This window comes from Beta vulgaris, chromosome 8 (assembly GCF_026745355.1).
Source record: "Beta vulgaris subsp. vulgaris cultivar EL10 chromosome 8, EL10.2, whole genome shotgun sequence".
In the NCBI taxonomy this organism is placed as follows: domain Eukaryota; kingdom Viridiplantae; phylum Streptophyta; class Magnoliopsida; order Caryophyllales; family Amaranthaceae; genus Beta; species Beta vulgaris.
This window is the reverse complement of record NC_079209.1, coordinates 54,671,097-54,686,426: the sequence shown is the minus strand read 5'-3', so window position 1 is coordinate 54,686,426 and position 15,330 is coordinate 54,671,097. Positions and strand designations below refer to the sequence as shown.

The window sequence follows — 15,330 nt, the reverse complement described above, 5'->3', positions numbered from 1 at the left end:
CCCTCTTATTCTTATAGGAGATTATAATGTAGTAACTCATGCCAGGGATAGAGTAAATGGAGCTCAAATTACAAATCATGAGACACATGATTTTAATGATTTCATAATGAGAGGGCAAGTAATGGAAGCCCCAAACAATGGTTTATTCTACTCTTGGACAAACAATAGTATTGGGGATGATAGAATGTCAAGTAGAATAGATAAGGCCTTTGTGAATGAGGAGTGGATGTGTAAGTATCCTGATATTCAAGTGCAATATCTCCCCAGTGGGATATCTGATCACTCACCTTTGATGCTGGACTTTGGGAACAGTGGAAGTGAAGGGGGAAGACCCTTTAAATTTCATAACATACTAGCAGAGCATGAGATGTTCTTAGATATTGTCAGTGAAGCTTGGCATTCTATCTCTGGAAGTTACTATCTTCAGACAATTTGGAAGAGATTGAAAGCAGTTAAGGAGGCTATGAAGGGGATTCATAAACGAGCTTATTCAAATGCTAGACAAAAAGTGGAAGATTATAGGCAAAGGCTTAATTGCATTCAAGCTCACAGTGATCTTCAGCAAAATGTTCAGCTCCAACTGGAAGAAAGAGAGCTGTACAATCAATATAGGCACTGGAGTAAGGTTGACGATAGTATAATGAAGCAAAAATCAAGAATTGACTGGATAAGTCATGGTGATAATAACTCAAAGCTCTTCTTTACTGCTGCAAAAGTGAGGAAAGCAAGAAACAATATTAGTATACTTTATAATGAGCAGGGTGTTTTGTTAACAAAGCCTGAGGAAATTCAAGAAGAGATAGTTGACTTTTATAGAAGCCTCCTTGGAACTGCTGCTCCTATAATTCAAGCTGTTGATCTGCAAACTGTGAGAGCTGGCGCAAGCTTAAGCTTAGATGCAAGGAGAAGGCTACTGGTGCCTATTACTACACAAGAGATTGATGCTGCCTTGAAAAACATCAATGACTCTAACGCCCCTGGAATTGATGGATTCAACTCTTTCTTCTTTAAGAAAAGTTGGAATATCATTAAAGAGGATATGTATAGAGCAGTAGCTGAATTTTTTGAGAAGGAAAGGATGCATAAGCCTATCAATGCCACAATCATCACTCTGATCCCAAAAACAGAAAATGCTACAAAAGCTAAGGACTTTAGGCCTATAGCTTGTTGTACTGTAATGTACAAAATAATCTCTAAGATTATTACAAAGAGATTGCAAGAAGTCATTGGTGAAGTTATTAACACATCTCAATCAGGTTTCATGCCTGATAGGCACATATCTGAAAACATATTGTTAGCCACTGAACTTATAAGAGGTTACAATAGAAGAAGTGTTTCTCCTAGGTGCTGTTTGAAAGTGGATATTAAAAAGGCCTATGATTCAGTGGAATGGACCTTTTTATATAGCATGTTAACTGAATTGGGGTTTCCTACTACTTTTGTTAATTGGATCATGCCATGTGTGAACACAGTGAGTTATTCACTTTTGATTAATGGTAAGCCTTCCCCACCATTCAGTGCTAAGAAGGGACTGAGGCAAGGGGATCCCTTATCCCCTATTTGTTTGCTCTTAGCATGGAATACTTGAGTAGGTGTTTGGGAGAGCTTAGGCATAACCCTGATTTTAATTTTCATCCAAAGTGTGAAAGAGTTCACCTGACACACTTGATGTTTGCTGATGATCTTCTACTCTTTTGTAGAGCAGATCACAGCTCAGTGTCTAAGATTTGTAGTGCTCTTGCAAAGTTTTGTACTGCTTCTGGCCTGCACATCAGTCCTGAAAAAAGTAACATCTACTTAGCTGGGGTAAATAATGAAGAAGCTGCTGGTTTAATAGAAGTGAGCAATATGCAATTAGGTACTTTACCTTTCAAGTACCTGGGGATCACTTTAAGTACAAAAAAGCTCACCTATTCTCAATGCAAACCACTTGTTGAGAGAATCACTAATAGAGCTCAAGGGTGGATTGCTAAACTTCTTTCCTATGCTGGGCGCCTTCAATTGGTAAGGAGTATCCTTAGTAGTATGCAAAACTACTGGGGGCATATATTTCCTTTACCAAAGAAAGTAATTAAGGAAGTGGAAGGAATTTGCAGAAGATTTTTATGGACTGGCAATACTATGGATTCTAAGAAAGCTCCAATAGCCTGGAGCAAATTTTATGATCCTAAAACCTGTGGAGGATGGAATTTGGTCAACATGTCTCTTTGGAACAAGGCTGCAATGCTTAAGCTTTTGTGGGCTATTGCTTATAAGTCTGATAGATTGTGGGTGAAATGGGTGCATGAGTATTATATTAAGAGGCTTACATACAATACAGTAAGTATTACTGCTAATACTTCCTGGCTGCTTCGAAAAATCATAGACACAAGAGAGACTTTGCAAATGTTAGGAGGATGGAATGAGGTTTTTGTAAAGCTGGCAAATTCAGTATTAAGCAAGCTTATAAGCTCCTTCAAGGTAATCAGCAGCATGTTCCCTGGAAAAGACTTATCTGCAACAATCATGCCTCACCAAAGAGCAAGTTTATTGTTTGGCTTGCTATCCAAAATAGATTGGCCACCACTGACAGACTTATCAAGTGGAATGTGCCTTGCAGAGTGATTTGCAGCTTATGTGATAGAGAAGAGGAAAGTATCCAGCACTTATTCTTTGTGTGTGAATACTCTGCAAGTATTTGGAGGAAGGTGTGTCAGATCATCTGTGCTACAAGCTCAGGCAGTACATTTGATCAAGAATGTGCTATAGCTATTGCTAAAGCTAGAGGAAGCACTAGGCAGGCAAAGATTTACACAATGTGCTTCAGTGAATCCATTTATGCTGTGTGGGGTCAAAGAAACAACAAAATATTCAATGGCAAATGCTTGGATTGTAATCAAGTGGTTAAAGATATTATTTTCAGGGTAGCTTGCTTATGTAAAGAGGAAGATAGGCAGTTGTTAGTCTATTAACCCCTCTGTTGCTTTGTTTTGTTCTTGATGTGCTTGGGCTGTTATCTCAGGTAGAACCTGTTCTGCTGAGATTTAGTTCATTGTGATTGGTTGTATCTTTACCATATTTTTTTGGTAGTCAATAACAACTTTGAATTGCCAAAAAAAAAAAAAAAAAAAAAATTTAGACCCTTTCACCTAATATTATCAAGTACTCCCTCCGTAACCTAAAGATCTTCCCTCTTTCCGTTTAAGGGTGTTTCTAAAAGATCTTCCCTGTTTTGTTTTATTCCTTATTTGGCAAAACATATTTCCCTATTTACCCTCTCATGTCACTATCATATGGTCCATCATTACATTATTAATTCAATTTTACTCCCTTTCTCTCTCCTACTTTAACCCCTTTTTATTTGTTTATTTATCTTAACCCTTTCTCTCTCCTACTTTACTCACACCATGCCCCACACAACTTGATTTTCCTTGGTATCTGTAGGAACAGTAAGTGAGAAGATCTTTAGGAAACGGAGGGAGTATATCTTTAGGAAAGCCAAACATTGTTATTGTTAATTATTTTCAAAGTAAAAAATTTGTCGTGCAATAACAAATTGCCAAATTACCTACCCCTTCCACTTTCACTAATTGACTAAATTTAAATCATTTAGCCTAATATTGTCAATTTTTTTAGGGAATCCTAACGTATTGTTGTATTTTTCAAAAAAAAAAATATTAAACTTACAACTCGTTGTAATGTAATGTTTTCATATAATATTTTTATGCTACTATAAGCACTAATCTAAAAACTCTAACATTGACAATATTAAAGTAGATCCGTCAAAAGTTGGAATAGATAAAATTTCCAAACTTTATTTCATGTAGCACAGTCAATTTGTGTCTTTCTTTATAAGTTTCTATGATATATTTCATACATGGATTAAAATCACTTTAATTTATTGCACTACCCATACATTATTTTCATTACATTTGTAACACTTCTACAATTATATATTAGTGACAATTTTCTTACAAAATTACCAATTGATATTTGGTACATTAATTGCATAGATGCTCTAAAACTTTATCAAAATACCTAGAATGAGGGTGATAATAATTGTAATAGCCTATAAGTTGAGATAGCGGTGTTCTCTTTATGGTATTGTTTTTTGTTTGCGCGCTTTAATTTGTGAAATTGTGCTTGTGGCTATAATATTGAATGCTTTGCCTACATTATTTTATAGTATGCTCACACAACGTTCACCCTTATATGAATATAAATATAATAGTGGAACTCTTGTGCTGTTAGTTTGATTGTCCTTAATTATAACTTGTAAGTACAAAACTACAATACTTCGTCTTACTTCTACATATTTAGGTCAGTTTATGTTCGATATTATCCATATAAATTATATCTATATATTTATGTCTCCAAAACTGTTGAGGTAGAGAAAAATATGAAGTTACATATTGCAGCATAAAGCTAAACCTTTTGAAAGTTCACCAAGTTAAATATTGGAAATTATTTCATAGTTTGCATTTTTATCTACGAAGTGGATCAACAAGACACTACTATAGAAATAAATAAATAGTGAAATCCAACTCATCAGTTTTAATAGTTTTTTAATGCTCTATTTCTAGTGGGTTAACTACCCACCGGGTAGATGTAGCATTGTTCATACACGTAGATAGAAGCTTATAGATAATTTAATAAATGCATACCACGTCAGCGAATCAACTTGCTTGTGACACCTAAACAATACCTTATTGCTTTATAATATTATATAGATATTGAAATCCTGCTGATTTTCTCCTAGTCTTTAGTGGGTGTCTTTTGTTTGTTGTTTTTTCACGTTTAGTTTTGCTCTTTTTCGTGAAAAACAAAATTGCTTAGAAAATTATACCACGCATTGGAATCACTTTGAAATAAATATCAACGCAAATGTAAGACTAGGTCAATGGGTACAAGGTAGTAGGTACTAATTGTATAAAAAAAAAGAAATGATGCTTTTTCATTTGTTTGGTTACTGATCCACATGTTTATTTATTGATTCCTCCGTTTTTTTAAGTTCTTCCTATTTCTCTATTAATGTGGTTTAGAATGTTCTTCCTAATTAAAGACAACAACAAAAAGTTAAAGATAATTACTAAAAAGTAATATAGAATATCATCTTATTTGGACAAAAAATAAAATATGCTATATACTTCCAAAATAGAGGAAGTATGTCCAACAAAATTCCACTTGACTTTTTTTTTATTTATATAATGATACGAGATACTTAACAAAGTTGATTGATTAATAGTGTCAACCAAAAAAAAGAGATGCAATCCAAGAAAAATAGAGCGCTCCCCCTTAACCCCTGAGGTCAGGGGTTCGATCCTTACCCCCAGCATTATGTTGGGGGTATTTTTCCTTAGCATGTTATGCATGTCTTACCTTACCAGCTAATGTGTTGGTATTTCCTACAGACTCGTAGTCTTGTAGAGGTTAGTCCTTGGCTTGACTTAATTTCCTAATAATAAAAAAAAATTAACTGATGATTGGTACTATGGTAGTTAGCATTTTCACTAGAAGTTAGAACTATAAGTGAAGAACCTTGCTACTAATTTTATCCCTAATTTTTGTGTGCTAGGAGTAATTACCAAATATGTCTGTATCAACTACTTCTCCTATGAACCTAAAAAAACCATCAAAACCAGTTCAAGAGATAATCAAAACTACTGGAAAACAAATCCCAGAAAATTTCATATACCAGCTTCCAAACAAAGCAACTAATCATGATCATTCTGAGATTAAATACATGGATAGTAACATCATTGATCTTAGCCTCCTTTCGTCATCATCATCAAACCTTCATGAAGAAGAACTTCGAAAACTTCGATTCATTCTTAGTTCATGGGGTGGTTTTCAGGTTTGTTTTTGACACTCTAAAGAGTTTAGAGTTTAGAATCCATGCTCATATATTTTCTAGGAGTATTGTTGGTCTCCTATTAGAGTATCACTAACTGATAGAGTATAGATCTATTTCTAGAGTTTCAACTATCAGCTTAAGCTTTTGACCGGTTGAGTTGGTCCTTTGACATGGTATTAGAGCCAGCGTAACAAAAAGTTAGAGGTTCGAATTTGATCCACCCTTCCTTTATTTCTCAGTGGAATATATTCAACGCCAGGTATAAGTGCCTCCTATGTGAGGAGGCGTGATAGAGTATAGATCTATTCCCGGACCTTAACCATCAACTTAAACCATCAACTTAAACTTTTGGCTGAGTTGGTCCTTTGGCACTAACTTTTAATATATTTTGCTTAATTTGTCATGTAGGTACTTTTATAATAACTATTAATGTTTTTTTTTTAACCGATAGTGATCTTACATACTGTCTGATATAAGAATTTGTGTTTCTGTAATACTTTTTTTCGGTTACATGAGAGTGAGGGATACAAATTTTTTTAAAAGGGGGAAGGATACAACTTGATGTGAGTAGTGTTTAAGGTCATAATTTGGAAATTGATTAGTTGTGTTTATCTCGTGATTGTTAATTTTTTTCCAGCTAATAAATCACGGTTTGTCAAGCTCATTACTTAGCCAAATTCGTGAAGTTTGGAAGGAATTCTTTGCTCTTCCTTTAGAAGTGAAGCAAAAGCAATGCAAATCAAATGATTGGTATGAAGGTTATGGAGGTGATACTGTTTCTGAGGATCAAAGTTATAACTGGAATGATAGATTGCGTCTCAAAACTCAACCTCCTGATCAAAGAAATTACAATATTTGGCCTGATTTTGTACCAAATTTCAGGTGATAATTCAATGCATACAATTAGAAATTCCTCTGTTTAGAAATAGTTACACCGTTTGCTTAGTACTTAATATTCACATCTTATACTTTGACCGTCTTTCGTGATTTATATTTAATAAAAAAAATATAGTCACATGAGATCGATTTTGTTAGATGCGTCTCAATGAATAATATTTTTTTAATATCATTTTTTTATAATTTTTACTTATTGATAATTAAAGATATTAATGTTTGAAAACATGCATCGGCAAATTTGAAAACATGAAATGATACAACTATTTCTAAGCGGAAGAATACTATATAAGATACTTTTTGTACATTAGATATACATTATTTTACATTCTAATTAGTCTTGACTCTTGTGTATATTAGATGTACATAGCATACAACATTGATTAATCACTCCAAGTAAGTATAATTTAGGGTCGTGCGTACATAACAATTGCATACAACATGATTTATTATGGACCACGGGAATGTAATGGTAAAAGTATGAGGATTTACTAGAGGTGATCATATAGAAGATACACTATAAGATATACGTATATCTTCTATAGATCATGGTCGGGTCGGGTCGCGCCTAAAAGAATTTGACCATGGGTCGGGTCGAGCCGAAATTTTGTGCCCAAAGCTCGTTATTTCGGGTCAAAATCGGGACGGATAAAAAAAGGTCATTTTTGGATTGCCCAAAACAAAAAAATCGGGTCTGGCCTAACCGCGGGCCAAAAAAATCTGTCCAAAACCCGCACAAAAATTGGACCGGGCCAAAATGATCAGCTCTAGGATTTACCTTTCTAATTTGAATGGATCATAGGATTTGGCAACTAAAGATGTTTCTTTTTTGGGCAAATAATGTAGGGAAACATTGCAAGAGTACACCATGGAGGTAAAAAGAGTACTAGAAATTATCCTGAAAGCCATTGCAAAATCAATAAATTTAGAAGAAAACAGCTTCTTTAATGAATGTGGAGGAAATGAGGGTGTACACATATTCACAAGATTCAACCATTATCCTCCTTGTTCATCCCCAAGTCAGGTTTTAGGTATTAAACCACATTCTGATGGTTCAGCAATTACCATTCTTCTGCAAGACAATGAAGTTGAAGGCCTTCAAGTTGAGAAAGATAAGCAATGGTTCAAAGTTCCCATTGTTCCTGATGCCCTTTTCATCAATATTGGTGACCAGTTGGAGGTAATTTCATAACTAGTCTTGTAATCTTATAACAGGTTTGATTTGTGTGTTCTGCAAAGGGCCAAGTTATAAGGAATTTCATAATTGTCACCTCTTATATATATCACCGGCCGAGAAAGTGCAAGTGTAACCATTAAAAAGAAATCAATAAAGTGCCCTAAATAAGGAACGGTGTCAAGTGGGCACGTGGCGCTCTCAGGATGTTGTAATTGACGTACAATAACAAAAATTAGAAATTGCTTAGTATAGGTTTTGATACCGTGATTTCAAGTTTATATACTAAAATCTTAACCACTAGACCAAAGTGACATTTAGTCTTATCATTTTAAGTAATATTAATTAAAAAAACAAATTTTCTTACCCGGGACATAACCCGGACCTAATAACTAGTTAAATATTACTAATATATGTATGATTTCATTAAATTTTAAGAGATGAAAAACAAAGTTTGCTAATTTAGCCATTAATACAGAAATGTGTAGTGGTTTTTTTATTTTTTTTTTTTATATCACAAAAGGCAAATATAGGAGTTAGTATGGAGTACCTTTCATCTTTTTTGTTTGTTATATACATCTTGTTGACATGTATAACTGGTCCTCACCTGCATATTATAATATAATGAAGAAAATTTTGGATGTATGCAGATAATGAGTAATGGTATATTAAAGAGCGTGATACACAAGGTGGTGATTGATAAGGAGAGGGAAAGGATATCAGTGGCTATGCTATGTGCTCCACCCCCACACAAAGAAATAGAGCCATTTACTGAGCTTGTTGACAAAGAAAGACCCCTACAATTCAACAAGGTCAAGAATTATTTTGGTGATTTATTCTTTCAATACTATCCAAGAGGAGAAAGATCTATCACTACTTTGAAGTTCTAACGGCCCGTTTGGTAGCTAGTAAAGGAATAATAATCAAATAAGATAATGGTAATGATAATGAAGAAATGGATATGAGATTTGGTAATGGTAATAACTTTGTTTGGTATGTATAAACAAAGATTGGTAATTCTTGGTTCCAAGTTTTTCGGCATGCAGTTTATTAGATGATAAACAAATCAAACAGATGAATAATTTAATGTAATTTAAACGTTAAATAATTTTGCTTGATTTATCTACTCCCTTCATTTCTTTTTAATTTACTCACTTTACTTGTATGAACACATGAGTAATAAGAGGGTTTCTTGCAGCTAGCACCTAACTCTCCACTAAGGAAGCACATACTGTATCAACTTGGTGAAATGAAATTTTCAGATTTTGTGTCGAAAATTTCATAAATTACTTGTATGAACACATGAGTAAGGGTGTAGTTAGTTGGTTTTGATCTAAAGTTTCTCTCTCTAGATTTAGAGCGTCTCTCTCTAAAATTTGATCACTAGAGAGAATCCTTAGGTCTTTGACCTGGGGACTCTGGGAATCAGATTTTAGAGTTGATCCTTTTGTATTAGTCCATGAATTCCATCAGTTTCCAAGATCCGAATACGTTAGATGATAAACATATCAATTGCAATGATCAGGGTATGGAAGATGCCACAGCTCAAGCTATAGCTCCTATTATTAGCCCAAATAAGATATCTTTTAAAGAAATTGTCAATAATTCCTCTAAATGGTTCTCTGAAGCCAAAGCAATTTATCTCAACTCCATGGAATGGGATGAACCTGAAATCGAATCCCCTGCTGGGGAGAATGTTGTTTTATTCTCTAAAGAGAAGTTAACCCAGTTACGTAAGCCTTGGGGTCTCGCACTTATGGGAAAATGTTTAGGTATTACAGTTAGGCCTTCTTCTATGACTCAAAAAGTAAGGTCTATCTGGAAACCTAGGGGTTCATTGGAGGTGATAGATCTAGGCAATGAAACTTACTTGTTTAGATTTGGACTTCAAGATGATTATGAGAAAGCCTTATTTGGAGGTCCATGGTATATTCTTGATCACTATCTTATGTTAACCCAATGGCAACCGAACTTCAGACCTACATATAACCCATTTAACAAACTGGCAGTTTGGATTCACCTTCCAGAATTACCAGTCGAATACTATGACAAAGAAGCACTATTTACTATAGCAAGTAAGCTTGGGAAACCGATTCGTGTAGATTATGCCACAAATCACATCACGAGAGCAAGATACGCTAGAGTTTGTGTTGAAATCAATCTAACACGACCTATCTTATCGAAAGTCTGGATAGGCAATCAATGGCAGGTAATCCTCTATGAAAATCTTCATTCCTTATGTTTTCATTGTGGTTGCATAGGTCATCAGAAACCTCAATGCATTGAACTGAAAGGGAAAGCTCCTCAGGGACATTCTGATCAGCATGAGAAAAAACAAAGGAATGAAACAGCTGTCAGGCAGGATCAGTCTTCACAAGAAAATAATCCAAGTGTCTCAAATGAAAATTTGCATGAAAGGACACATGGCGCTAACAATCTGTCGTTGCAAACTGGAACTAAAACTCTTCCTAGCCCACAGTATAATTCAGTTCAAGATAGGTTAGGCGATGAATATGGGCCATGGACTATGGTTTCACACAGGAAAAAACTGCCACCTAATTTTTCCCAAGCCCAAAAACAACGAAATAACCCAAAAGACAAGCTCCCTACCACTGTTATTTCTTCCGTATCTCCCGAAACCCGAAAAAAATTTAATAACTCTTCTTCTTCCAAAGGGGTTGTCACAAATAATTTTTGGAGAGTTTTAGAAGGAAAAAATAATGGGCAGCATAAGGATATTGATAGAATCGACGTTGATTGTGCGAATATCGAGGTGGTTTACTCTGCTCCTGAGTCTGTTTGTATTCCTTCTCCTCCCTCTACTTCCACTTCCTCTTACTTACCGCCAACTACCTTGCAACACATGGCGGACAAGGATTTAACTTCTTCAGTGTTTAAAATAAATCCCTCAATGCAAGATACTAACATGCAAAAAACATCTTTTATCTCTGAAAAAAACAATCTTTTGTCTTCTGCTTCCCTTGAAAATGAAACCTCCCATGGAAGATCATCAGTCGCCTCCCTCTGTATCAACAACTCCACAAACACCCCCCCATCCCTCTTCTTCTTCCTCCTCCCTCATCATCACCGATTCCACCAGTAACCTCAACTCGTCCAATGACCCTTCGTCCTCCATCCTTAACACCTCTACCCCCATATCCAAAATTCCTAAATCCAACTCGTCCAATAACTCCGAAATTGCTGAATCTATTTCCATCCCAACCTCAACCTCTTCTATGGACATCTATGGAATCCCCAATAACTCCAGCCAAGATGGAATTAATGATGAACTCCCTAAAAACCATTTGCCCACAAAATCCATCCTTTCTTTCTCTAGCCGGTTCACAAGGACCTCCAGAGATAATGACAAGAAACATGCAACCCCCTCCCTCAAACATTCCGACCTTTCCCTTGCTATTAAAAAGCCACAGACTCGATCTAGAGTCGACCAAATTCAATATTGTAATGTTTTACATCCAAAGGGAGGTGGTCGGAATTCAACTAGAATCTCGTCACTCGCTGTTTGTGAAGGAGAAATTAGAGATAAATGCCATGATAAGTCCGATCAGTCTGATGGATACCTGGAGCCTGGGCATGTCACAAATATGGAAGGATTGGGAAGAGTTTCTCCCTCAACCATCACGGAAAGGGAAGGAAGTGCTGAATAGTGCTCCTGGAAAACCGAAAATTCTTCCGAATCTAAAGATGAAGATTATTATTTGGAACGTTCGAGGAGCCTCGAATAATACATTTGTACCACATGCATGGGATGTTGTTAGGCTTAACAAACCTTCTATTTTTATCATCTTCGAGACTAAGGCGGAGGAATGTCGTGCGCGACAAGTCACAAGATTGCTAGGGTTTGATGATTTTAAAGCTATTCCTCCGCATGGTTTGAAAGGTGGTATTTGGCTTATGTGGAAAAAATCCATTGAATTAGTGAGCTGGAGTGAGGTTTCCCCCTACTACTTTCATTCACTTTTTAAATTCAGCCCTAAACATCCTGAAGTTCTTCTCACTGGAATCCATGCCCCATGTACGGCGAGAGAACGACATGAGTTATGGAAAAACATGGAACAAAATCTTCCCCCTGATCAAACTCCTTGGATGGTTGTTGGTGATCTTAATGAGATTAGGAGTCAAGCTGAAAAATCGGGGGGTAGGGCTTTTCGTAGCTCTCAATGTAATGCTTTGAACTCTTTCATGGACGCTGCTTGTCTTGTGGATCTTGGATTTGATGGAAACCCATTTACATGGACTAATGCAAGAGAAGGGGCTGCTCTTATTCGTGAGAGATTAGATCGAGCTTTAGCAAACCACTCATGGATCTCGGAATTTCCGGGAACCCAGGTCAGTCATCTTCCTCGGACTCATTCAGATCACTGTCCTCTTTGTGTTAATCTTAACCTTTCTCCTTCATCTCATCAAAAAGTTTTTCCTTTTCGCTGCAAAGAAGTTTGGTTGGCTCATTCTGATTTTAAAAAGTTTTTCGTTAATAATTGGACTAACCCTGTTGTAGACTTTCTAGAAGGTCGTGATAAATTTCTCGCAAATATTAAATATTGGGATCTTCATGTTTTTGGCAATCTGTCTATGCAGAAAAAACGAATCTATGCTAGGTTAAATGGCATTCAAAAGGTTTTAGCTTTTCGTAATTCTTCTTTCCTTTTAAATCTTGAAAAACAACTTTTAAATGATCTTAACCACATTCATCTTGTTGAAAAAAGAATTTGGGCTCAAAAAGCTGGATTTGACTGGAGACGAAGTGGTGACCTTAACACTCGCTACTTCCATGTCATTGCTAAAATAAAAAAATCAAGAGGTAAAATCCATGCACTACAAAATTTAAATGGAGATTGGGAGTTTGATGATCGGGTTTTAAAAGATTTAGCTCGTTTAACTTTTAGGAATATTCTATCTACTAATCATTCCCTTTCTTTGTTGAATTGTTCCTTTAATCCTTTAATGACCTTATCAACTGAGGAAGCTTTATCTTTAGCCTCTCCTGTTTCGATAGAGGAATTAAACATTGTCGTTAAATCCATGTCTCCCATCAAGAGCCCTGGTCCTGATGGTATTCAACCGGTTTTTTATCAACAATGTTGGGCTGATCTTCATCACTCCATTACTGATTTTGTTAATAAATGTCTCACTGATGGTTTCATTCCTGAGAATATAAACAAATCTTTCATTTGTTTGATCCCGAAAAAAACTGCTCCAATTATCATCAATGATTTTAGGCCTATTGGTTTATGTAACACCATCCTGAAAATTTTAACTAAAACCATTGCGATGCGCCTAAGACCATTTATGGTAAACCTGACTAGTCCCCTTCAAACCAGTTTTGTTAAAGGTCGAACCATAGACGAAAATATCATCATTTTAAAAGAGGTTGCTCACTTGTTTAAACGAATTAAACGGAAAAAAAGTATTATGGCCCTGAAAATTGACCTTACTAAAGCGTTTGATTGTTTAGAATGGTCTTTTGTTAGGGAAACGCTCATTGGGTTTAAATTCCCAAAAAAATTGGTTGCGACCATCATGAGTGTTATCACCACTCCTTCCATTTCTGTCCTTTGGAATGGTGAGATAACTCAGGAATTTAAACCTTCAAGAGGAATAAGGCAAGGTGATCCGTTGTCTCCATATATTTTTGTTTTATGTATGGAACGACTCTCCTTACTTATTCAGCAGAAACTTGATTTAAGGTTGTGGAAGCCCCTAATGATAACCAAAGATATTGGCTTATCTCACCTATTCTATGCTGATGATGTCTTCTTATTTGGGCAAGCTTCCTGTGCTAACCTAGATTTAATGATGGAGGTTCTTAATGATTTTGGTATGCAATCAGGTTTGTTTCTTAACAGGCTCAAATCTACTATTATTGTTCCGAAAAAACTTGATCATAATGTTCGTCAATCTCTATCTTCTTTTAGTGGTTTGGCTATCTCTTCGGATTTTGGGAAATACTTAGGAGTTCACATTTCACCAAATAAGCTTAGAAGGTCAGATTATTTGGATTTGCTAGATAAGACCACAGATAGGATTAGAGGCTGGCAAGCAAAATTATTAAACATGGCTGGTAGATGTACGCTTATTAAATCAGTTTTGAACTCCTATCCATTGCACGTTATGCAGACTAATATATTGCCAATAGGGGTTCTAAATGATATTCAGAAAAATGTTAAACGATTCCTTTGGAATAAAGTAGGCCAACGTCACTACATCTCTCGAACTTCTTGGGACCAAGTGTGTAAACCAATGATAGAAGGAGGACTTGGTATTAGGGATCTTAGACATTGGAATCTTTGTTTTATGGCTAAGTTAGGTTGGACCTTTTTGACGCAACCTTCGAAGCTTTGGGTTCGAATTCTAAAAAGTAAATATTGTAAAGGTCTAACTTATGGATGTCATCTAATGTTCGATTCATCATCGCCACTATCTGGCGAGACATTCTTAAAGAGAGGGATCTGCTTAGGCAGGGTTTAATTTTAAATGTCGGTAATGGGGAGGACATTTCTCTTTGGTTCCATCATTGGGTGGGTAAAGAACCTCTATATAAACTCAAGGACCTAGTGATTCCTGAAGCCATAGCGCATTGGCGAGTAGCTCACATTATTCATAATAAGGAATGGAATATTACTCATATAGCTAACTTGCTCCCTCAGGAGATTGTGGATGAAATCTGTGCAATTCCATTAACTAAATTTGATGAGGTTAAGGATGGATTAAGGTGGCTCTTCACCACTGATGGGGAGTTTTCGATTAAAACTGCTTATAGAAATCTTAATCCCTCAAACTCTCGAAGAATTCATTCTCTCAAAAAATGGTCTAAACTTTGGAGGATTGAAATTCCTTTTAAATATAGAATGCTATTTTGGAATGTAGTGCATGAAATTTTACCAACTGCTTTTAATCTTCAGAAAAGAATCCACGCTTTTGATACAACTTGTCAATGCTGTCTTCTTGCTACCGAAACACACCACCATTTATTCAGGAACTGTTTTCATGCAAATATACTTTGGAAAAGAATTTTTCAAAACTGCCATTTAGCTAGGGCTATAGATGTACATTGTTTTTTCAACAATGATTGGGAAGATTGGATAAATTTCAATCTTGACCAATCCTTGGAATGGTTACAAATGTTTGTAATAGCACTATGGCACATTTGGAAAAACCGAAACAAGGTGGTATTTGAAAGAGCAATGGCAAGATCCTCATCTCAATTTAATCATTTCTTCCTTGATTATCTGCACAACAAAAATGCTTTTCAGAATCAAGACAGAGTAGCCCCGAATGCGCAGCGAATCACAATATGGAAACCACCGGTTCATGGATATCTTAAACTCAACACTGATGGATCCTGGAAAGCAAATGATAAGGCTAGTGGTGGAGGGGTGATTAGGCGAACAGATGGTTCTTGGTTTAT

General features: G+C 35.8%; 1 protein-coding gene across 1 annotated transcript; it reads left to right on the top strand.

Annotated features, from left to right (window-relative positions):
• Positions 1-5,506: 5,506 nt before the first annotated feature.
• Positions 5,507-9,023, top strand: LOC104901929 (jasmonate-induced oxygenase 4). Its single transcript, XM_010689556.4, has 4 exons — positions 5,507-5,833; positions 6,471-6,715; positions 7,574-7,907; positions 8,552-9,023. The coding sequence occupies exons 1-4, from the start codon at positions 5,570-5,572 to the stop codon at positions 8,789-8,791; spliced, it is 1,083 nt and encodes a 360-aa protein (XP_010687858.1). The 5' UTR covers positions 5,507-5,569; the 3' UTR covers positions 8,792-9,023.
• Positions 9,024-15,330: the final 6,307 nt, after the last annotated feature.